At 43.5% G+C, this 24,614-nt stretch overlaps 2 protein-coding genes across 3 annotated transcripts; both read left to right on the plus strand.

Moving 5' to 3' along the window:
* The first annotated feature begins 1,100 nt into the window (after positions 1–1,100).
* taf5l (TAF5-like RNA polymerase II, p300/CBP-associated factor (PCAF)-associated factor) lies at positions 1,101–6,397 on the plus strand. 2 transcript variants are annotated; one of them, XM_053616222.1, is made up of 8 exons: positions 1,101–1,228; positions 1,950–2,091; positions 2,451–2,555; positions 2,739–2,932; positions 3,496–3,642; positions 3,783–4,211; positions 4,287–4,753; positions 5,049–6,397. In XM_053616222.1, exons 2-8 carry the CDS (start codon positions 1,953–1,955, stop codon positions 5,380–5,382), a joined length of 1,815 nt encoding a protein of 604 aa, XP_053472197.1. In that variant the 5' UTR covers positions 1,101–1,228; positions 1,950–1,952; the 3' UTR covers positions 5,383–6,397. The 2 variants fall into 2 exon arrangements, with proteins under 2 accessions (XP_053472197.1, XP_053472198.1); XM_053616223.1 differs by having other exon boundaries at positions 2,745–2,932.
* Positions 6,398–8,338: 1,941 nt separating this feature from the next.
* On the plus strand, positions 8,339–24,453 carry capn9 (calpain 9). Its single transcript, XM_053615687.1, has 20 exons — positions 8,339–8,631; positions 12,326–12,395; positions 13,831–13,949; positions 14,048–14,181; positions 15,273–15,441; positions 15,792–15,875; positions 16,045–16,130; positions 16,864–16,941; positions 17,534–17,694; positions 18,405–18,559; positions 18,650–18,858; positions 19,198–19,234; positions 19,524–19,604; positions 20,341–20,398; positions 20,517–20,581; positions 20,823–20,891; positions 21,251–21,329; positions 22,212–22,328; positions 23,936–23,994; positions 24,096–24,453. The coding sequence occupies exons 1-20, from the start codon at positions 8,425–8,427 to the stop codon at positions 24,120–24,122; spliced, it is 2,064 nt and encodes a 687-aa protein (XP_053471662.1). The 5' UTR covers positions 8,339–8,424; the 3' UTR covers positions 24,123–24,453.
* Positions 24,454–24,614: the final 161 nt, after the last annotated feature.

The following is a 24,614-nucleotide window of genomic DNA, read 5'->3' on the forward strand; positions in this document are numbered from 1 at the left end:
AGCATACTTTCACACTAGAGTACTTTCACACTAGCGTACTTCAACACTAGAGTACTTTCACACTAGAGTACTTTCACACTAGAGTACTTTAAAGTGCACCTATTATGCATTTTCAAATACTACCTTTCATGTAGTGTGTTATATAGCTGTTTATGAATGTAAAAAGTCTGCAAAGTTTCAAAAATCAAAGCGTACGACAAACTGATTCTGAACAGCTGAAATGAGTCGTTAGTGATTCCAGAATTACTTCCTGTACTAACCTTCTTAGGTTTGTAACAAAAAGCCCCGCCTCTGGTCTTGATTGGCTGCCCGCTGACTGCGGTAGACCAATCACCACAGACTGTGACATCTGACCAATCAGAGCACAGTATGCTCTCTGAAAGGAGGAGTTTAGAATGAATCCTTGGATCATTGAACGAGTCGTTTGTGACACTGGGGGGAAAAAAGTAATGCTGCAATTTATATTATGAGCACGTTAAAGTGTTTTGTTTTTTTACCTTGGATGCGTGTAAATCTATTTAATGAGACCTTTAAAAAAAATTAGGCACGTTTCAAAACCATAATAGGTGCGCTTTAACACCATAAACATCGGGTTTTAAAAGACAGCGAGCTAATGAACTTCTCTTAAACCAGACACCACTGCCATGGATCAATAACAGGAACAATATTCCCATTAATTTACTTACTAAAACGTCATGTTTCGCACTTTTGAATTAGCAAAATTACTAAAGAATTTTTTTGAATATTTAAATAAAAATACAATAAATCGTCATATTTATATCTCATTAAATCATACAGTAAATCGCTATATTTAAATCTATATTTCAAATCTCAATCACAATCTGGTTTGTCTGAGTATATTATTAATTAAAAAAAAAAACTATAGTCGCGTTGTTTTATTTATTTATTTATTTACATCGACACCTGTTTTGCCTGGATAAATCTCAATATTTAATAATGTATTTAATAATGCCTCCCCCCCCCCTTCCTTTTTTTAAAGTAATTAATTGGTTTAAAAAAAAATACGTTAATAAAATAACATTTAAAAAAAAAAACACATGAAGACTCTTATTTGTGTTGTCTTTGGCGTCACAGTGTACCGGAAGTGTGAAGCCGGTAGTCATGGCGTCTCCCTTTGGCGCATCGTATTAACTGTGAAAACTTTCAAATTTGTTGAGCTTTCCATCCATTATTTTTCTCTTTTGACTTGAGAGGAGACGGCTATAGAGTGAGTATCCGGCTCGCTAACAAACATCCAACTTAAAATAGTAACTAACGTCAAGAAACGTCTTTATAAAGTGAGCGTCGCGAGCGTCTAGCGGAATGATTAGCTCGCGGGTAACGCGGTTGAATACCAAATCGCTCTGTACTTCCTTTGATCAGCGCACTATTTAGGGGATGACGTAACGGTCTCCTGGACACTACCTAGTGTGGGTTATGTATTATACGAGGCAATTTGAGATACGGCCTACGGAAGTGTACTAGCTACAAATGTTGTGGGTTTTTTTTTTGCATTTGGTATTTGTGTACTGTATCCATTAATTTAATTTGCATTAATTATCTATATTTTGAACACCAAACGCTTTTTATATTCTAGCTGGCGTCCGGTTTGTGCGCTCAGCTGTAGTTTAGCTGAGAACAGCATGGAGAACGTTAGCATTGAGTCATTGATTCATTGAGTCATTGATTCATTGAATCGAACCGCTAAGAAACTGTGACGAATACTATTATGGGGTGAACATAGATATCCTGCTTGATGTGTAGGAGATATTCTGAATAAGGTACTGGGATTTTAAGTCAGTGTAAGAGATTTAAAATGCAAATAACAACGTACAGGAAACATCAGCACTCTTATTAATAAACCTGACATTCACTAGGCAGTTGTGGCTTTCAGCATTTTGCCAGATTAATAAGTGTGTGATTTTATTATTTTTTCTTTCTTTCTCCAGGGGATGAAGCGTGGCCGGACGGAGCAGATCCAGCACGCCGTGGCGCAGTACCTGAAGAGACGGCAGTATGCGGACGTGGACGGGTCGCTGAAAGGGGCCAAGCTGTCTCAATCTGCCGAGGAGATGGCAGCCAACCTCATGGGTACTGTAGTGGTGTAGCTGTGCTGTTGTTGTTATTGTTGTTGTTATAATCAGCAGAGATCATCGAACCAGGTCTAATCCCTCCGAAAATGGGTACTGACTCGAGCAAAGTGGTCCGAAGACACTGCTTCATCTTGATCTCTGTCCGTTTTGCATGCTGTCTGAGATACTGAGATACGGGACACTCGTCAACATCCGATAGTCGTCATATAAAATGTGTGTTCGGTTCTGGTTTAAATCGACCCGCTTCAGATAACGTCTACTGAAATCACAGACTGTACTTCTGAATGGAGCGTGAATGAAATTCTCTACTGTAATAATTTTGTGCATGTTGAATAAATCATTTCTCTCTCTCTCCAGTTCAGACAGAGTCCAGCTGTGGGAACGTGGTTTCCGCAGCTCCGTGCCAGTCGGACCCTCAGCAGTACGAGACTCAGTTCTCCAGGTTATGCAGCTTTCTGCTGGGTGAGTAACACACACACACACACACACACACACACACACACACACACAGGTTTTGCCTGGCTTAAACCACACAAGTGGTGTTTGTCACACAAGTTCGCCAGTTGTTTTAATGGAGATCGTTAAATTGAGCAGTGGATGGGTGAGTTAGTGCTGGAGGTTCACGTGTGTGTGTGTGTGCGTCAGAGGCAGAGGCACCGTTGGGCCGGGACGTGAGTGCCGTGCTCTTTCCTCTCTTCCTCTACCTGCACCTGGACATGGCACGCTGTGGCCTGAGGGGCGCCGTCGACGCCTTCTTCAGCCGCTTCCACTCCTCCTTCCAGCAAGACGCCGAGCAGAGAGCCATCGTGGAGCATCTCCGAGGAGTCGTCACGCCGCAGGTCAGTTACCGTGGCAACAGGCCCACAACCTTCAGCACAGGGTTGCCGCCGCCATGGTCCCTCACACAACAGGTGACTTGGTTGGCGTTGTGATGGTGACTTGAACAAAAAGGAAAAGATGCTTTTACATCAGATACTCACAGCTCTGTGCAGTCGCCATGACGACAGACACGATAAAAGACAGGTCAAATTTCCAAAATAATAAAGACAGCAGCAACTGGTGGCACATTTCAGTGACCGGGATTACAATGACCCGCGACACGGGTCCGTCACCATGACGACAATGATCTGTACCTCAGGTCCGTCACCATGACGACAGTGACTTGTACTACAGTTTAGTCACCACCATGGCAATGAGCACAGTGCAGTTGTCAGAACAGCAATGTCTTACATCACATCTCATGTTGAACATATCACCATGACAACAACAGTTTTAAGTGTTGTAGAGTAAATGTATAAGATCAGAACTTGGTAAATAAAAACATAAAAAATGTTCACAGAGTAAGGTGTTAAAATGATGGTTAATATAAAATTGTGTGTGTGTTTGTGTGTGCGTGCTGTAGGACGTGGCCTCCAACTCCAAACTGTGCTCTCTGTTGGATCACAAGTATGTGGTGCACCTGACAGATGAGGCCTACACTTACCTGCTGCGCTACCTCCAGAGTGATGACAACAGCGCCCTCTGCAGGGTGCTCAGCACACACCTACAGGTCACAGCGCCTCGTCTGGAAATCAGTGTTAATGATTTTGTCTTGGCAACGCAGTATTATTATTATTATTATTATTATTATTATTATTATATTATACAATTCTCAGGTGTAAAAATTACTAAAGAATATCTGCTCCACAGGTGGAGGTTTCTGCTGTGCGGCGCTCTGACTACCAGCTCTACGGGGCGGGGCTCACTACAGGAAACTCCACCTCCATGTCCTGTTCCGGCGGCTGGTCTGGCATGGATGGGACAGAAGGGGCGGAGTCCGTAGATGCCACAGCGGGGTTACCGCCTCAAAACGAGGCCGCCTTGGAGGCGCTTCAGGACTGCGTCCGGCGTGTGCGCGAGGGTCCTCCGTCCCTCACCACGGTCTGCTTCTACGCCTTCGAGAACACGGAGCAGCTGCTAAACGCCGCGGATGTGTCACCCGACAGCCGCCTCCTCGCCGCCGCCTTCGACAACTCCGCCCTCAAGCTGTGGAGCCTCCGAGCCAGGAAGCTGAAGGCGGGGCCTCGTAGGGCCAATGTGTCGAAGATACGCCTCGCCTGTGACCTAGTGGAGGAGGAGGTGAGCGACGGCCGTCCTTTTGGGCTTTTTGTAGCGACTTTACTTTCATAACGCTTGTTATTGTTTCTGACCCAGACAGAGGAGGAGGAGTTGGGCAGCGAGATGAAGACCCTGCGCGGCCACAGCGGCCCGGTGTACGGCGCGGCGTTCCTGCGAGACTCCTCAGGTCTGCTCTCGTGCTCGGAGGACTGCACGGTGCGGTACTGGGAGCTGCGTGGTTTCAGCAACGCTGCCGTGTACCGAGGCCACGCCTACCCCGTATGGGACGTAGCGGTCAGTCCGTGTGGTCTGTACTTCTGCACGGCGTCACGCGACACCACAGCACGGCTCTGGACTCCGGCCCGCGCTCACCCGCTTCGGCTCTACGCCGGACACCTGGCCGACGTCGACTGCGTGCGCTTCCACCCAAACTCCAGCTACGTCGCTACGGGCTCGACCGACAGGACCGTCCGGCTGTGGAGCACGCAGCACGGCGGCTCGGTGCGCCTGCTCACAGGACACCGAGGCCCCGTACTGGCACTCGCCTTCTCGCCCGACGGCAGGTCAGACACCGGATACATCACACCGTTTCCTTTACTCTTCTAAAGTTACTTAACAAACACGGAGTCAGATCATTGGTCAGCCTGCAGTCACCTTCTCGCTCACCTTCGGCAGCCATGTTAGAGGAGGCGAAGGTAGTTCCGCTAGTGTCGCTGCTTGCTAATCGTTATTGCTGACTCTGCGTTTGCGCTGATTTTGATTTCAGTCAGGCGTCTTTTTAAGTCTGTTTAACTTTAATTACCTATAATATTAATGTGTACCTAACCTGTGCATTTGTTGTTCTTCTTTACCTCACAGGTATCTGGTGTCTGCAGGTGAGGACCAGCGGCTGCGGTTATGGGACTTGGCTTCAGGCGGCGTGCTGAAGGAGCTGCGTGGCCACACGGGCGCCATCACCAGCCTGGAGTTCAGCCCGGACAGCTCGCTCATCGCCTCGGCCGCTCTGGATAACTCGGTGCGCGTCTGGGACGTGAGGAACGCCCACGGCGGGGGCGCGGTGCCTCCGGACGGCTCCAGCCCCGAGCTGGTTGGCGTTTACACGGGCGAGACGAGCAGCGTCCTTAACGTGCGGTTCAGCGCCTGCAACCTGCTCCTGGTCACCGGAACGGCGCAGGAGAAAGCGGAGCAGTGAGGGCGTGTCCGTGGGCGGAGTGGATCTGACTCGAACGCTCTGATGCACTAAATACACCCACTACGTCTACGTCTGATGGAGGATCAGTGTTTTTTTTTTTTTCCTTCCAGTGAACTTCAGTATCAGTTTATATCAATCAAGCAGCTATTTGTAAATTGTCAAACAAAGCTCTGAATTTCACAACACGGTGTGTGTTTTTGTTTCAGTGTCTGTTAGTGTTGCATTTTGTTGTTTAAAACTTTATCTATTTTTTTTGTATAGATATATTTGTACAGGGATTACTGGTTTTGCATTTAAGGAAATGTCTTTTTTTATTTGATATTATTATTATTATTATCATTATTATTATTATTATTATTATTATACTATTAGGGCATGTTTCTGTTTAACACCTGCGTTGAGAGATTTGTTAGAGATGACATGTCAGAATGAAGAATAAACTCTACAGATGTTCTGGTAAATGTAAAGTATTCTCGTACGCCTTACTCCATCATGAACTAACACATGGTCAGTCTCTTCGGTTTTTTTTTGTGTGTGTGTGTGTGTGTGTGAAATAGCACAGTAATCACGGATCATACCTTTTTTAAAGAGGCGGATTGTATATAATATGTAGCGCCCTCTGCTGTACATGAGGTGAAGTGCGATCTTCAGCGTCCCCTCACCCCACCTCACTGGTTGAACGTACGGCTTTGTGTGTTACCCTTTAGACGCAAATCGACTCGACGTTTTGGTTTTAGCTGGGGGCGGAGCAGATTTCAGGGTCAGAAGAATGTAACCCGAAGCCTGATATAAACGACAGCAGCGTACATTTTACCAAATTGATATCTTACAGCTTAAACGTCCCACGTGACGTAATGTTAGCATATGTTCTTACTCTAACGAACTGACAGCGCAGCGATCTGGACGTGTTCCGTGATTAATGACGTCAAACTGAGCAAACGGAGCACGATAATACAATTTAAAGTATTAGTATTGGCACCCCTAATTCAAACCATAAACAAGCTTTATTCCCAATCTTACACTCAGCGTGGCTTCATTATTTTCAACACACCCAGTGCTAATCAATGTTGGCGTGAGTTCTGCGTTACTAGACGCGTGATTTCTGTCGGCTGTTTACGAAAGCATGCAGGTGAGTAAGTCAAATGCTTGGCGAGTGTACAATGGGGGTGAAGATGCCTTTCTAACAACGTGTGCTACATGCTATACATTCTTGGCAGCATTTCAGTCGGAGGGAGAAGGTCGGGGAGAAGAGGGCTTTAAAGCGGAAAAACATGTCTGACACGTAGCCGTGAAACTGATTCTGTCAGTATCTCTGGAAGATCTCCGTTTTCTGGGCGTGTCCATGAGTCCTGGTCTGGGTGTGGCTCTGTCTGGAGATGTTTATGAAATGTTTATAGGTAAAATGTATATTGAACGTTGTACTTTTTCCATACACCAAATTTCAACCGTGTTAATAGGAGATTTCTCATAATGGATAAAGATGTAAATACGTCATTGGGAAATATGTGTGGAAAGCAAGGTTGCTGGTGCTCATAAGTCAGTGAAGATCATTTTTGGGCACAGTTTTCAATCCAATACTAATCTGCTACTGATTTCTCAATCATTTCAAATATATCTATTTTTTCTTACCAGGGGTGTTTTCATTATTATTATTATTATTATTATTATTATTATTATTATTATTATTTAGTTTAAATGTGTCATTTAGCCCAAAAGTCATCACCCCCATCACATACAGTCACAACATACAGTATTTGGTGTCTAACACTCGCTTCTTTAGTTTTGCACCCGATTATTCACACTAATTTCCGGGCCAGAAAAAATGCAAACGGAAGCTTTAAATGATGAATATATTGCAGAGATTGCGTTGCATCGCAATACAGCGAGTCTTTAGTGCATTTTTGCCCCAAGAGTTTGCAAACACTTTAAATATTACAGACTGCAGCTTTCACACTTTTTTTCCTCAACGTTTAACACGTGTTTATTCGACACGTTTAAGTACGAGGTGCGACGTCCCGCTTTCGCTTCGGCCGCCTACAGATCAGCTCAAAATCTCTCGGTTTTCCGCCTCCAAAGCTGCAGCGAAGGCAAACATTATCCTCACTAGAGTTACACCAATCTTTATTCCATCTGAATGAATGAAAATGAATAAATCTCGACTAGATCGAACGATAGGCTAGGTAGTTAGCAGAAACTAGCTAGGACTGGTAAGTGGGAGCGTTGTTATGGTTACAGTGTAGTGAGCACGTAGCATGAGCCTCTTTTTTGTATCACTTGTATCACAGTGGAACTATCGGTATCTGTTTATTGCTGCAAATATCCATATCTGTATTCGGACTTAACCCCGAAGTAGGCGTGGCCGCAGCATGCCCCAGGAAGCACGGGAAAACGCTCGGGATTGGGTGGAAGCCCATTGGTAGAAATCTCAGCAGTGTCAGCATGGTGTATGAATTCTGGCTCGGACAGTTCCTCAACCTCAGCTACATCTCTCTAGTTCTTGGCTGCTCTCAACCAGGGAAATGTCAAACTTGTCTTTGCTCATCAAAACAGGAAATGGTCATCTAGCTGTCAAATCCGAGAGGACCCTGATCCGGCGTTTCTGGTGTGACACAGGTACTCCGTTCTCAATCAGTGCATCCCTGTTTCACTCCGTTTCGATCCATCTCAATCAGAAACCAGTGAATAAAGCTCTATGACTCAACTGTAAACAGTAAATAAGTTTTAATAGTTCTTATATTTCTAGTTTCCTCCCATGTGATTGAGGTTTTACCAACTTTACAGCATTCCACGTCTCATAGTAGCGCTCACGCCTCACGCAGCGGGAGTGTCTGCAGGCGTGGTGACTTTCGCCCAGGAGGTCAAACCAGTTTCTTTTCTAGAACCTGCCAAGCCTGTCCACACACACAAACACACACACACAGCTGGGCGTCAGTCGGCTCAGGCACGGTGAGCTTGTGTCAGTCGTATTCGGCATCGTCAGGCCGTCGTTTCGTCTTCTCTTTGCTCTAGTGTGTGTGTGTATATCCTGCGCCAGGTGTGAGGATGCCTTCTGCTTCCACTCTGTTCAGCACCTCGGGCAACAAAATCCAAGCCGAGAGCACGCAGGCTGACGGCAAGACCTACGAGCAGTTGAGGAAGGAGTGCCTGCAGAGGAAGCAGCTGTTTGAGGATCCTGACTTCCCCGCCAAGGGCTCATCTCTCTTCTACAGCCAGAGCGTCCCCGTCAACTTCGAATGGAAGAGACCCGGGGTACGTATAGAGCCGCACCGTAGACAACAAGAATCTGAGTGCAATATCAAGAGATGTTTTTATTTCATCAGTTCTCAAGAGCAAGACATATTTCAGTTAATCGCCGACAAATGGATTCGTTTTGGTTTTGAGTAAAATCGTCGATTTGGGATGCTTTTCGAGCACTAATGGCCAAAAAAACATGACTGGTATGTTATTGATATTAGCTAAATCAGGGTGGTTCTAGTGCAGGGTGAAAGTTTTGGGCTTGTAGTTGAAAAACTGTCAGTGCCAGACAGGTGAGGTTGGACATCCTGGAGATCCTCGAGAGAAAAGCTTTAGCCCAAGCAGGACCCGTGTCTAGCTCCTGCACCCATCCAAGACTTCTCTGATTGGACACTTACCCCATCAACAGCTCAAACTCAGCTAAGTTATCAGCAACCTTCCACGATAAATGAGAAATCCAAATTTAATCAACAGCAGAGTCTAACTGTTTTACCAACTACTCAGGATTCAGCTTGGTGAGGGATGATGACCCTTATTGCTTACACCAGGGGTTCTCAAAAGTGGTGTCCAGAGACCCCTTATGGATTTGTGAAGCATAGCAAGGCGGGGGGCGGGGGGGGGGGGTGGGGTGGTTTGTACAGTGATGCAAATCACAACCAATCATTATCAAAGTTTTGAGAGTTAGTAGCATGTTTGACTTTATTCCAAACCTCAAGTAACTCAAAAAGTAACGGTACTATTAAATGGATGAAATCTGGGTCTCCTGTGGCTAAAAAAAAAGGTTTTCCCGCCCGTTTTCTCCTTCATTTGGTAACTTGTCAGTTCCCACCCACTAGTCAGCTCTCCCCTATCATACAACAGCTACCGACCAGAGAGGGCGAAGGCTAACACGTGCTTCCTCTGAGACACGTGGAGCTAGCCAACAACATCTTTTCAAACTGCTGCTCGCACATCACAGGGCGGCGTAACACACTCGCAAGAAAGCGCTATCCACCCCCTTCCTCATACATGAGCTCACAGACTCTTACGAATGCCTTGTGTTGCTGTGATTGACAGGGGACATAGAGTATGCCCCTCCCACCCAGAGAGCACAGCAAAGTTTGCTCCCTTGGCTCCCGGCTACAAACGGCGGTGGCATCATCTTCATTCATACGCGCAATCTCCGGATGATAGGGTGAACGCCTTTCTGTTGGAACGCACTCCATTGCCGGGCACCGCATTCACACACTCATTCACACACTCATTCACACACTCATCCACACTCGCCACAGGGCTTGGGATTGTCACTAATCCACAAGCTACAGTACTGACACGGGGAGAACATGCAAAACTCCAGACAGGCAGTAACCCAAGCTCACGATTGAACTAGGGATCGATCATGTGAATTGAAACAACTCATCAAAAGCATGATCTTATCTTGCGTCACTGGTTCCAACAATCTTAAAGATAGGTGGACACGTTGTAGCTTTTAAAACATCATGATGTAATCTTCAACTGACTGAATGGACGAGTCCTAAGTAGATGTGTATATTGAGAAAATGAACCTACTTTAGGAATACTTCAAAGTCTACCAACCCAATCTCTATGGCTGCATCCGAATGTCCCTACTACCCTACCACACAGCAGGCGACAAGCAGTACGCTAAAGGAGAAGTGTGTCCGAATTCTCAATATTCATAAAACAGTAGGCGAGAAATACCCGGGTGAACTACTGCTTCTGTATGGAAGCGATTCACACAGCGCTATCCCATAATGCAATGGGACTGGCGCGAATCAAAACTGGCTCTTTTTAAGTTGTATGTCACTTGACAATGCCAACATGGCGGATGTAGTATGTCCAGATCAGATTGTATTCATGCTACACGTTTATAATACGTTCGCCTCACACCTCCAGGGTCGGGGGTTCGATTCCCACCGTGGTCCTGTGTGTGCGGAGTTTGCATGTTCTCCCCGTGCTGCGGGGGTTTCCTCCGGGTACTCCGGTTTCCTTCCCCAGTCCAAAGACATGCATGGTAGGCTGATTGGCGTGTCCAAAGTGTCCGTAGTGTATGAGTGGGTGTGTGAGTGTGTGTGTGATTGTGCCCTGCGATGGATTGGCACCCTGTCCAGGGTGTACCCCGCCTTGTGCCCGATGCTCCCTGGGATAGGCTCCAGGTTCCCCCACGACCCTGAAAGGAGTAAGAGGTATAGAAGATGGATGGATGGATGGAGTACGTACTGTACTGTAAGAAGCAGCAGGTACTGAATCGAATGCAGTAGGTACTGTTACAGTACGCGATTTCGAAGTCGTTCTGGATAAGGGCATCTGCCTAATGCCATGAATGTAAATGTTAATCTCTACCTACTGCGTCTCTAACATATGCGTGATTATCGCTCAACCCTCTGATTCATACAGCTTTATGGATTGTAGTGAATTAGACAACGTACATTCCTCTTTCGCCCTCCTCCTCCTCCTCTCACTACGTCAACGAGTTTTTCTGGTCCGGTCAGTCGGCCAGGAAAAAATGCAGCATGTATAGATTTGGCAAGATTCGATCATTTCTGAGATTGCAGTTAGCGCTTCATATAGAAGTAGCGTGAAGTCAGGAGCTCCTCGGCTGTCAACAAACACCGTTCTGTTGTGCGTACTTTGAAAAGAAATCCTTCGAACGGACTCCTTAAGCCGTCTTTTTAAACATAATTACACATAAGTGTAAACCGATGATCGGTTGAGTCACGAGGACGCACGCGGCGGGTGTGATGAACACGACGAACGTCTCAGTGATGTTTCGCAAATCTCATCTCGGATCTCACGCACTAGACTGGATGTGAAAAAAATAATAAAAATAAAGGCATGTTTGTTTAAAGGAATACTTACGCACACCTCTTCACACGCTAACACGCCTGGAAAGAACGCTAGCAAGTTAGCGAGACTTCATATTCAAAATGCTAGGCAATACTTTGGGTTTTTTTTTTTTTTTTTTTGGGTGAAGTTCTTCTTCAGCGTGCTTGGGCAAGTTTGAATCAGGAACGCAGTGCCGGTTTGTTTTCTCGTTAGATTGTATATTAATGGGTTTATTTCATCATTCCGAAGATTGATTTGGAATTAACGCACCCACTCACACACACTCGCATACGTTACATCCACATAACAATGAATGCGGCTAATAAATACTATGTCACGCCTGAATCTAACCCTGATCTTAACCTCGGCAAACAAAAAAAAAGAAACCTTTTAGACCTCGTAGTTTTTTATTTTATTTTTATTGAAAGCAGCGGTTTCTGCAAGTCTCTAAAAGCCGTTGTCCTTGTGGGGACCAGGCAAATGGGGACCAGACATAACTGTCAGATATTCCTATACTTTTGGAGACATTTGGTGCCTACCAAGATACAAAACACACACACACACACACACACACACACACACACACACGTTCCCTTTGCATGCTCATGATAGTTGAACCGCATTTTTCACTCAGGCGTTCACCTGTCCGTGGAGGTGTGTGTACGTGTGTGTGTGTGTGTGTGTGTGTGTGTGAGAGAGGGAAACAGTCTGTCATTTTTTCCCCTACATCACTGCTTGCTTACAGCAGTAAAAATGTGACCACACCTTGCAGAAACAGCTTCCCTGCCCTCCTCACAATAATGCGCTTTAACAGCATTCCAGTGTGTCGCATTAACACCATTTAGACATTTCCCGCATAACCCTCCGCTCTCTCTCTCTAATGTAGGAAATCTGCAAAGATCCTAAGTTCATCGTTGGAGGAGCGGACAGAACAGACATATGTCAAGGACAGCTGGGTGAGCATTGCATGTACTGTATAAGTGTTTAATTGTTAATATATACGTTCGTTACTCAATACGTTGCGAAGTATCGCTTTGAAGACGTCCGACATCCACCTTCAGTTTCACACTGGAGCTCCAAGATGGCTGCCTCGTAATGTTCCAGCATTCCCATACGTGGTGTTCGTGCTTATAGATCACGTCCACAGTGGGTTCGCATCTCCAGTCGTAGCATTTTTCCTTGAGTTTGTCACGTGTCATGCATAAGTATTCACCCCCCTGAACATTTCCACATTTTCTAGTGTTATAACCCAGAACTGAAATGGACTGACTTGGGAATATCACTCTATACAAAATAGCCCATAATATTGGAATGCATTAATTAGCATTTGATAATTTAGAAATAAAAAATGTAAAAAAAATTGTGAGAGTGTGTAAGTACTGCAGTCACACCTAAATTAGTCACCATCAGAAGTGACATAATGAGTGAAATGGAGTCGAGCTTTCAGTGTCTCACCACGTACCGGTGAATCCATAATAGAAAGACGATGGCACAACCACGAGTCGTTGAACCTCGAGGAAGCCGTCTACCAAAAGAAGGGATTAGTCAGAGAATCAATCAAGACGCCATGGGTAACTCTGAAGGAGTTATGGACTCTGGAGAGATCCCCAGCTCAGACGGGAGAAACTGTTCACAGGACAACTATAGCCTGGACACTCCACCGCACTGGGCTTTATGAACGAGTATCGAGCCATATGAAAACCTATTTGGAATTTTCCAAAGGCGAATGAGTTTGCAAACATGTGGGAAAATGTCCTCTGCTCTAATGAAACCAAATTTGAACTGTTATCTCCTTGGCTCAAAGCGCTACATGTGATGGAAACCGACATTGCTCATCATCCTGAGAACACCATCCCTAAAGTGAAGCGCGGTGGTGGTCGCATCGTGCTGAGCATTATCCTTCGCCGCTTGTTTGATAGATTTCCATTTTACTCTGCTGTAGTAGAAGTAAAAACGCAACGCTGGTCCTATATGAGTCCAGCAGGGATTAGTGAAATGACACGCAGGATCAGATTTTAACTGCGTAGTGATCAGTTCTGTGCCCTTTGCTTGTCTTTGTGTTGGTTTACGGGACAGCTCAGGTGTTCTGACGGAATATTCTGTTCTCTGAGCATTTTGTCCTGCTCAGAGGTTCACAGTGAAGCATGACACAGAACCAAAGCCAATAAGAAGCTATTGATCCTACACTTTTTGTGTTATATAAACTAGAGATTAGGTTAACATTTGGATACGTTAGTCTCTCCTAAGTGTCATCTTATCCCTTGTGCCCATGCAGTTGTTTTAAAAGCAGTATAGAAACAGTCTTGATGTCTGACAGACAACTCCAGAAAGATGTTGACCTTGTAGTGTGTGTGTGTGTGTGTGTGTGTGTGTGTGTGTGTGTGTGTGTAGGAGACTGCTGGTTGTTAGCAGCCATCGCCTCACTGACACTGCACAAGGAGATCCTGACGAGGGTCGTGCCACCTGACCAGAGTTTTGATCTCGGCTACGCTGGCATCTTTCACTTCCAGGTGAAGCTCGGCAGCCCCGGGGTTCGGCATTATGTTCCGTTTAATACCTGAATAAATGAACGACTGAATAAACTGGTGTGTTTGTGTGTCTATTATAGTTCTGGCAGCATAACCGATGGCTGGACGTGGTTATAGACGACAGGCTGCCGTGTGTGAGGAACAGCCTGGTGTTCCTCCATTCAGCCGAAAACAACGAGTTCTGGAGCGCACTGCTGGAGAAGGCCTACGCCAAGTAGGCCTTTTTTCATTCACTAGTTAGCTTTCACACATTAGAATAACGTTTTTCCCTGAGGTAGCACTCACTAGGTTAGCTTTCTCTCATTAGGCTTGCTTTTGCTCACAAGTTAGCTTGCTTCGCTAGGTTATCTTGCACTTGCTAGTTTGCGTTCATTTATTATTACATTAGCTCGTTTCCACTGGGGTAACACACTCCAAGTTAGCTTTCTCTCACTAGGCTTGCTTTGACTTGCTAGTTAGCTATCTTAGGTTATTTATCGCTTGCTAGGTTTCTTTTAAGGACGGGATTACCTTTTTTTCCCACTGGCATACCAGTCACTAATTGCATCGCATTTGCCTTTGCTTGCTAGCTGGCTTTTATGTATTAGGCTAGCGTTCTATCACTAGCCTAGCTGTTCTTCACTAAGTAGCACTCACCAGGTCTCTCACTAGGTTTGCTTTTGCTTGCTAGCAAGCTTTCTTTGCTAGGTTATATTTGCTAGGCTTGATAGTTGGCTTTCAATTCCTAAATTACCTTTTTTTTTTTTTTTTTTTTTTTTACTGGGGTAGCACTCATCAGTTTAACTTTCTGTCACTAGGCTAGCTGTTCTTCACTAAGTAGCACTCAGCAGGTCTCTCGCTAGTCTGCTTTCCCCTGAACGCTTTTGCTTACTAGGTTTGTTTTCGTTTGCTAGTTTGCGTCCCCCTTATTATTTAGGTTTCACTCAGTAGGTCAGCTCTGTAGCTCTATAATTAGCTTTTACTTGCCCACCTTTTCTTCTCGCTCAGTTAGCTTTGGCTTGTGAGTGTGTGAATACAGGGGATCAATAAAAGCTTGTTGAAGGACAGCCTTGTGATTGGTGAGAGAAAAGCATACACAAGAGTTTCTTTACCTCAGAATAGCCCCGCCCAGTTTAGACACAAAGGAAAGTTCATGTATATGTTCGACAGCCACCAATTAATTCCGTTTTGTACTGCAGGTTCTGGCCACGACATTAAATATGAACCTTATTAGGAAACGATCGCACGTTTAAGTCCCTTGTATTTTTAAGGGTTGTGGTTCCGAGCTATAGTTTATTCTGCACTGTGTCTGTGTCTATATGTCAGACTGAACGGCAGCTATGAGGCTCTGAAGGGAGGCAGCACCCTGGAGGCCATGGAGGACTTCACCGGTGGAGTCGGAGAAACATACGAGACAAAGAAAGCTCCCGCAGACCTTTTCGTCATCCTGAAGAAGGCGCTGGATAGAGGTTCCATGCTGGGCTGCTCCATTGATGTAAGAATGAGGCGAAAGTTTTAACAAACGGGGTGCATGTTCATGTTCTTCATGGACAACCAAAAATTCTTTTGAAAGAGTGTAGAGCTGCACGAGAATGTAAAATTCCGGTAAATTCATAGATCATAGTGTAACTGCAGCCACACTACTAAACACTCTTGAGTATACACTCTATCATCGGATAGTTCACGGTTCTTCGGTTCCTAAAGGGGTCCTGATAAGGAAACACGTGTTTGCAGGGTTCAGATGATGAACCAGAAAGATGCTGGATCTTCATGTAAAAAAGCTAAATGCCAGCATCAACAACAACTAAAAACATTCATTTTAAGTGCATGTCTGTTTCTCTCTAGATCACCAGCTCAGCTGAATCAGAAGCTCAGACTTCCACAGGCCTGGTCAAAGGTCATGCCTACTCCATCACAGGCCTGGAAGAGGTAATTACACCAGCTCTCATTCCAATCGCTCTGCATATGTAGCTAACACGCTTCATATGCATAAAAGCTTATAAACCGTCTACAGTAAAATAATTTTGTGCTAAATGGCCTCTGAATCTTGGCTTGAATCCTTTTCTCAATCCCTCTCTGTGTGGTTGCTTTTCTTCAGGTGAACTACAGAGGGGGAAAAGTGCGATTGATCCGTATCAGAAACCCCTGGGGTCAGGTGGAATGGAACGGCCCCTGGAGCGATAAGTACGACCATGCTAATCATGAATTCACCATAAATCAAAGACCAGTGCGAAAAAGATGTCTAAAGATACTAAGTCACTGTTTTTTTTAACAATATACATTTGCCTTTAAAGATATAATCTGACAATTATCGATCAGCCAAGACATATTTGGTGCCAGATGTTTGCTTCTTTAGTCTTGAAATGGAGCTACGAAGCTAATGTAGCTAGCAAATAATGGACATCAGGTCTCACCTGACTTTTTTTTTTTCTTCCAAATTCTCTGTAAACACTCTGCCTCCAACCACATCCATTTCTTCAGTGATATCTCACAGTCTCGCTGATGTGGTTTACGACTTCCTGTCATCTATAAACAGGGAAGGGTTTAGCTGAATAGTGGAACACTATGGAGCAACCACAATGAATTTATTCATCAGTGCACTTTGGTATCTTTCCACCTAATAGGCCCCGCCTCCCAATCTAAGATTATACTGAAAACATTATAATGGTGTTAATACTGTTGCAATTTAAAAGTGGAATCGGGAAAAAAAAATTGATTACGGAGCTTAACAGTGTCAGTTAAAGCAACTTTTTAGCTTCATTATTGACACCAAACAGGTCTTGGCTGATCAGTTTGTATTTCTTTAAGACGCCGTGGGAAGACTCGGACCTAATCACACATCTAGGATACAGTACACAACATGGAAATGAATTGTAAATCAATATTAAATTTCCAATGCGCTCCTGTTTCCTTGCAGATCCAGAGAGTGGAATAATGTTGATAAAGCAGATAAGATCAGACTGCTGGAAAACGCCACAGATGATGGAGAGTTCTGGTATGAGCTTTGTTCTGATTCTTGGTCACAGATGATTTGAATGTGATACAGTGTGATAGCCCTGCTTTGTTCTGATCGAAGTGCATAACTGAAATATTCCACATGGAACTAAACCAAGTACAATCAAGTACAATTTATTAATTCCAACCTTGGCCCTGAATAACTTATTTAACTAACCCTCTATTTTTATATATATATGTATATATATAGTTAAGAGTTCTCAGCTTGATAAAAGCTCTCCAGGGTTCTAGGGGAAGTGGTGGCTCAGTGGTTGAAGCTTTGGGTAGCTGATTTGAAGATTGTGAGTTTAAATCACTGCCAAGCTGTCACAGCTGGGTCCTTGAGAAAGCCCCTTAATTTGCAACTTCTTCTCAGTTGTATCAATTGTAAGACACTTTGGATAAAAGCATCAAGCAAATCTAAATGTAGCACAGAGCCCTTTCTGATAAGGGTTTCCCCCAAAGGGACAACTGAATCCTTAAGGGTTCTAGAGTGTCGATAGCCATCATCGTTAAGGAAGTGGGTTTATCAACACGGTTTGAGTCCATTATTGTGTACCGCAGAATTGAATACACCAGTTGTTGTGTAACAGGATGGAGTTTGAGGACTTCAAGGTGAACTACGACAAAGTGGAGCTGTGTAACCTGACTCCGGACTCCCTGACAGATGACACCAAGAAGAAGTGGGTCATGAACATACTGGAGGGCAGCTGGATTCGGGGCTCTACCGCCGGAGGCTGCAGGAACTACATTGGTAAGCGCAAAGTTTGAAGTAAGTTCTCACTTCTTATTCTTTCAGAAAGCAGTAGGAGGTCATGGCACATCAGTCAAACCTGAAAGCTGCTGCATAGGAAGGCAGTGCTCAATGCGAATAGTAACACGACAGACGGTGGGAAGGACCTCAAGGGCAACTTTCAAGACCAAGTTTCCAAATCCAGGGCTTAGGAACTCTCAGATGTTCCACAAGGTTGTCCCTATAAACACCTCAGACCTCAGTTTCCAAACCGTTAGGACAAATTATTCCAATCTAGATCAAGGGTTCTTTGGTTTGTAAAGCCCTACAACTGAGATTTTCCCTTTCAGTAAAGGAAGAGTCCATTTAGAACGCTAAAACCATTAACTGTCCAAAGAATCCTTGAAAAAACCAAAGTCCAGGCGTGTGAGCAAAACAGACACACTGTGGGTCAGTGGATCGGGTTGTAAAGAAAGGTGTGATGATATACCACGATTACAAAATCCAAAAAGTTTAGTAAAAGCCATGTTGGTGAACTTCAACCAGACCTCCATCCACCTAAGGACGCCAACCCTCTCCCTTCAATCCCACACTCTCCATCCTAACCTCCCCTTAGCCCCCCTCTAGAGAAAGACATGGTAATGTGGTATCCTGCGCCAGAAAGTGTTGGTGAGGCTGCAGCCCCTTTTGTTTAACACCTGATTAACTTCACATGTCTGTTTTCTCCTTAGACACCTTCTGGACCAACCCTCAGTTCAAGCTGAAGCTGGAGGAACCGGGCAAAGATAATCAGTGCAACGTCATCGTGGCCCTCATGCAGAAGAACCGACGCAAACTGCGCAAGGAAGGGCTGGACCTGGAGACCATCGGTTTCGCTATCTATCAGGTCAGAGCGTGAGAGAGTCACCCTGCTGCGCTCTGGATAAACAAGTGAGGAGTTTGGAAGTCTGAGTCTTTATCTCTGTTTTTCCTCCAGTGCGCTGATCACGAGGACCACGCAGACAAGGATTTCTTCCGCTTTAACGGTTCGAAAGCACGCAGCCGCACCTACGTCAACACACGTGAGGTGTCCGAGCGTTTCACCCTCCCACCGGGCAACTACCTGCTGGTGCCCACCACCTTCCAGCCCCACCAGGAGGCTGACTTCCTCGTGCGGATCTTCTCCGAGACCAAAGCCGGAGCGCTGTATGTATCCGATCACTCCGTGTAACTGATTCTACCTGCATTTCCTTTTCTTTTCTTTCTTTCCAGTATTGAATAACAGGCCATACTCTCAATCAGTATGCAAATAATATATATACTATGTGTTTGTTAAAGGTTTAAACCTGTCATAAATTAGGCCACATGGGCATTTGATTCAATACATTGCATTCAATAGTAACACACTTGACAACAACCTGAGTTTTGTGGATGATTACAGTTATACACTAGATATACAATCTTATCTCTGTGTTAAACAAGGCATATGGACTAACCGTCAGGTTTGAACTTAAAATACTGATCAAATGCTCTGTGTGTGAACAGGGAGATGGGCACCACTGTCGATGCTAACCTGCCTGACGTAAGTGACTTTTTTTAACCTCAACGTTTTCTTTCTTTTCGTTATTTACACTATAGACCTGATCTCCCTACAGAGGAGGTCTAGAGGACTAAGTCTGATAGATTAAAGGTTAGACTAAAGAAAGTACAAATCGAGACTAGTTTTATGCTCTGTTTATACATTTTCTACATTTCACTGTACTCCTAATCCGATCATATTTCAAGTCGTACATATTGACCGATCAGTTCACTTACCGTCGGTCACGTTATAGGTTATGAATGTAAACAAAAATGGCATTTTTCGTTCTTAGCCGCCAATGCCGACTCCGCCTGAGAAGGAGAGTGATGAGGAAAAGGGCCTGAGGAAGCTGTTTGAACAGATCGCTGGCTCGGTAAGACAGCAAACTTGTGCCAAAGATTTGCCTTTTTTTGAATTATTATTTAATAGGTAAATATTATGTTGAGCAACTCCTTAATGTGAAATCTTCTCTGACACTCTGGGACTCATTTATGACTCTTTTAGTAAACTTGTGTGTAAATGGTTCTTCGTAGGCCGAACCTATTTAAATATTCCTGCCAGGTTTACCAACTTTTCCTTTTCAAATTTGCGTGTGTATGTCGATTAATGCCAATCACCCAAGTGCAAAGTGCGTTAACGGATTTAGTGACACCCACAAAACTCGATGAGAGGAGGTGAAAACGCGACGTGAGATAAACCTTCCAGTAATGCAGCTCATCCACTGCAGCCCACCTGCCATCATAGACACACTAATTCTTTCTCTTTTGATTGGACGCCATTCCTTTTGTCTTAATTGAATGGCTAGTCTTATTTGTGTTCCTTTTTGGATTTGTTTTGAATCGTTTTATTTCAAGGCATGAATATGAAAAGAAAAATAAATCGCACGTTTTCATTAAATTTGTGCGTAATTGATATAAATGAGTGGTTTAAAAACTGACCGCGTAATGATAGTATTTGAACGGATGAATCTGGGAATTCCTTTGCACCCGGCTTGATAGTGTATTTCATGTTCATGTCATCTCAGTCAGAGTTAGGGTTTAGGTGTGATTAGGCTTTATTTTTTACATGTTGTAAATGCCATATGACGCCATATGACTGTGTGGTTGTAGGACCAGGCCATCAGCGCCCATGAGCTGCAGGACGTCCTAAACGGAGTACTCAGCAGGAGTGAGTCTGTTTTTATTAAACTACTGCGCAACTCAACCTGACATGATTCATTCTGCTTTAGTGCTGAACTGGTAAACGCCCTTGATTGCAAAGCTTCATGTGTCTTTATTTATAACAGGGAAAGAGATTAAATTTGATGGTGTGAGTCTGAATACCTGCCACAGTATCATCAACCTGATGGATGTATCCTCTAACGCCGGTTCATGGTACATGGGACGTGAACTGCAGATACAAAAAACGTTGATGCTGTTAGTTATTTGTGAGAATACTCATGTTAAGACCGTGTAGTTAAATGAATTGACGTTGGTTATTTCATTGCCTTCACCTCGGCTTCTCTCCAGCACAATGAAAAGGAGCCAGGTGATAAATAGCTGATGTATAAGGTGTTAAGATTTTGGCAGGTTTTCCTTAACCAGAAGGAAAGGTGGACTGCTCGGGAATGATCGAGTTTCAGGAGTTTAAGGTCTTCTGGGAAAAGCTGAAGAAATGGATGGTAAGAACCCAAAACGTTTATTGTTACAAGCAATGTCTTTACAGAGTACAGTATGCTATAAGCAATTAGCGATATATTGCTACTAATTGCCGCTCTTTTAACAGGACTACGTCATGCGTTGTATTTGAAGTCAGTAACAGTTAACTAATTAGGGTGGGCGGGGCTCCTCAAGGGCAACTAGATATTCAGAAACAGCCCTGTTAAGCATTCTCGGCCATTTTATTGTTTGCATACATCTTCGTTTAATAGAACAGACAACTGTAAGTAGTCTATTGTCAGAATAAAACTGAAAATCATCTCGTGGAAAAGGTCAAATTGTGTCTTCATGCTTTGTCAAATATCTGCCACCTGCTTTGCAGATGCTGTTCCTGTCGTTCGATACAGACCGGAGTGGACGGATGTCCACCTACGAGCTCCGGTCTGCTCTCAAGGCAGCAGGTGAGCACACAGTCTGTTGAGAGCTAACACTAATACAACTACAATTACAACACTAATAATAATACGATAAAATAAAAATGTAAATAAATAAATAATAAATGCATTTTTCTTTCAAATATTATTACTAAAATATTATTACATATCATGGATCTTGCAGGGGAGCTTAGTGGTTAGCACGTTCGCCTCACGCCTCCAGGGTCGGGGGTTCGAATCCCACTGCCGCCCTGTGTGTGCAGAGTTTGCATGTTATCCTCCCGGTGCGGGGGTTTCCTACAAATACTCCGGTTTCCTCCCCCAGTCCAAAGACATGCGCTGTAGGCTGAAAGTGTCCATAGTGTATGAATGGGTGTGTGAATGTGTATGTGATTGATACCCCGCCTTGTGCCCAGTGCTCCCCTATCCCTTGGATAGGCTCCAGTTCCTCCTGCGACCCTGAAGGATAAGCGGTATAGAAGATGGATGGATCTTGCATGGAGACTTAAATAGTCATTAAGCACACCAGTATGATGTCTTTAATATTTTGGATGTTTGGATTCAGTATCAAGTATCAGGCAATACTCACTGCTCTGATTTCAGTATCGTAGCAATTTGAATATTCACAAATGCTAGTAACGCATCCCTAATAATTTTCACCCCAGCCCAATATTATCATCGGCCAAATTGAAATCTGCATTTGCAGCATGTCTGGGAGGCACACGGCTTTGTAAGGTTTTCTATAGTCTAGTCTCAGTGTCAGATGCTCTGGGTATTGTTTGTACACTTTTCTGGCCACGAGCTTCAGGATCTCATTGGCTCTACAGACTTCTGTCAGTCATTGCTTCATAGAAAGCTCATACGCTCTTTCACACTGTTAATAACTCGCATGAAAATTGTTTTTCACAGGGATGCAACTGAATAATCAACTACTTCAGCTGCTAGCACTGAGGTTTGGGGATGAGCGATATGAAATCGACTTCGACGATTACCTCACCTGCATCGTCCGACTTGAGAACATGTTCCGTGAGTAACCTGAAACTCAAATTAATGATGAACTCATTACCTGTAAACTCAATTGAAACTTTATCTACTGCGTTCACATGGTAGAGTGTAATTAAGGTCACATATTGCCTCAAAATGTATTTAAAATACCCTGCTGAAAAACAAACAAACAAACAATAGAAACCCTCATATAATTTGTAATGGATTTAATGGAAACTGTAATGGTCCCTGTGGGTCTCTACTGGTAATTGTTGTTTTCTATTAGTGGCATGCTATGTCTAGTAGATACCCTTTAGGGACCAATAATGGTAATGGTAATGGTTTTAATGGTTAGCTGATGGTTTGTAATGGTATTTCTAGTGGAAACCATTAGAATGTCTGTGATCGTTTCTATTGGGTTTTTTGTTTTGTTTTTGTTTTTTTTTTCCAGCAGGGTAGAGAAACCCCATAGTGAGTTTAGTGCTATCTGGTACTAATTCTTTTAAATAGCAGGCTTTAATGGGCAAAGTCAGTTTCGTGGAAATGTAAGTAAATGTGGGCGAGCTAAAGTTTGAACCCTGAAGAAGGGAGGAAGTATGAAATGGTTACAAAATCTTGTATAAACATTTTCCTAACTATAAAGGTTATATGCATTTCACACTAAACATAATGTACATTCATCCCTAGATTACATTGGAACGACTCCCTTTTTTGTGGGAGTCAGAAACTGAAAATAAAATCTTAAATTTTGTTATGCTGGCGTTTATCAATTTAGCGGCTGATGCTAAGTGCAATTACAGGGTGTTTTTAGTCACATGGAGTCTTTTCTTATCGATTTTCCAACACATCTCTGGAAAATGTTGATGTTTCTGACAGTTTTGTCTTATTTCCACTGTCAATATAGTATTAAAACGGTCTTTCTTAGAAATTTAACATATGTGCGATAGTCAGTGCCTGTATTGCCCTGTTGCCTAGCAACAGCTGCTCTCACGACGGTAAACTGGCGTTTCGGTTAATGCTATTTAACAATAACTAGCTATGAAACAGGTGAAGGAAATTGATTTCACAGATTATGTTTAAAATTTTATTACGTTGGCAAACGTAAAAATCACTATATTAGACCACGTTTTGTTGCACTTTTACTTAGAAAATGCAACTTGATTCCGCCGAAGCAGGAGTGGTGTGTCGTTTGTTAACGATTCGATTCTTGGAAATCCGATTCTTTCAGTTGAACCTCGAGAGCCGACTCGCATGTATGAGCCGTTTTCATCATTTTTTGGTTTGTTTTAAAAAATTGATTCGCTGTGGTAACCCCTGAACTAGTGAAAAGCCGAAATGAAAAGAGAAAGAGAGAAAGAGAGAGAGAGAGAGAGAGAGAGTTTTTGTTAAAAAATGGCAATGAGCCATGTAAAAGCTCAAAGAGTCGGCTCTTTTGGGTGAGCTGAGCCAAATGATATGCTTCACTGAAAAGAGTCGAAATTTCCATCATTACATAGACTTCTCGGACACTACTGACATTTAGCACGGTTTAAGATTATATCTCCACTAATACTCATTTGATTAATTGGTTATAATCTTGAAACAGATGTGTTAAAGCTGGGAAATTACTAAATGAGTCTTTTAAACAGTTTGCTTTCTATATTTTATAGGCGTTTTCCAAGCCCTGGACACACAAAACAGAGGAGAAGTGAACATGAACTTTCAACAAGTAGGCTAAAACATGTCATAGTATTTAAAATAGATTCAAATGCATTTAAAATGCACCTATTTTCTATGTTTAACAATGTTTTTGTTTGGATCTTTCTACAGTTTTTGTTGCTGGCCATGAATGTCTGAAGGGGAGAAGAATGAATGAAATAAAACCTGAGGAAGTGAGAAGGACAGCCTTGTCCATGTGTTGCTTAAAGAATTGTTCTGTAACATTTAAGTTTCCCAAACATAGATTTCTCCAAACTGAAATTAAATTTCACCGGGGAAATCAGTTACACTGGAAATAATTTGAAGACTTTATTAACCGGATGTTGGATTAACACTCAGAAATCTGATTCTGTACATGTTATGGTCTTTAATTATTTGCTTTGTTTGTTTTATGTTTTGTTTGTTTGTTTGTTTGTTTTTTCTTCCAGATTTTGAGTTGGCTTGTGCAGAAAATAAATACATTCACGCACATTGTGTAAAACCTGTGTAAATGCTTTTTCAACAATGAACATAATAAAGCTGGCACCTTAAGAGGGATTTGATTTCAAACAAACAGACTGATCTGAATGACCTCTGCTCATCCGTATCATAAATTTTATTCATCAAGGGAAAGTTACACTAATATACAGC

The sequence above is a fragment of the Ictalurus furcatus genome, chromosome 26 (assembly GCF_023375685.1).
Source record: "Ictalurus furcatus strain D&B chromosome 26, Billie_1.0, whole genome shotgun sequence".
NCBI classification, from domain to species: domain Eukaryota; kingdom Metazoa; phylum Chordata; class Actinopteri; order Siluriformes; family Ictaluridae; genus Ictalurus; species Ictalurus furcatus.

What these genes read in the sequence shown, in the direction of transcription:
- taf5l (XM_053616222.1), top strand. Translation starts at nt 1,953, where the DNA reads ATGAAGCGTGGCCGGACGGAGCAGATCCAGCACGCCGTGGCGCAGTAC. An exon ending in GTTATGCAGCTTTCTGCTGG is followed by an intron (nt 2,556 to 2,738) that starts GTGAGTAACACA and finishes TGTGTGCGTCAG; the next exon opens with AGGCAGAGGCACCGTTGGGC. An exon ending in GTGACCTAGTGGAGGAGGAG is followed by an intron (nt 4,212 to 4,286) that starts GTGAGCGACGGC and finishes TTTCTGACCCAG; the next exon opens with ACAGAGGAGGAGGAGTTGGG.
- capn9 (XM_053615687.1), top strand. Translation starts at nt 8,425, where the DNA reads ATGCCTTCTGCTTCCACTCTGTTCAGCACCTCGGGCAACAAAATCCAA. An exon ending in TGCTGGGCTGCTCCATTGAT is followed by an intron (nt 15,442 to 15,791) that starts GTAAGAATGAGG and finishes GTTTCTCTCTAG; the next exon opens with ATCACCAGCTCAGCTGAATC. An exon ending in TCGGTTTCGCTATCTATCAG is followed by an intron (nt 18,560 to 18,649) that starts GTCAGAGCGTGA and finishes TTTTTCCTCCAG; the next exon opens with TGCGCTGATCACGAGGACCA.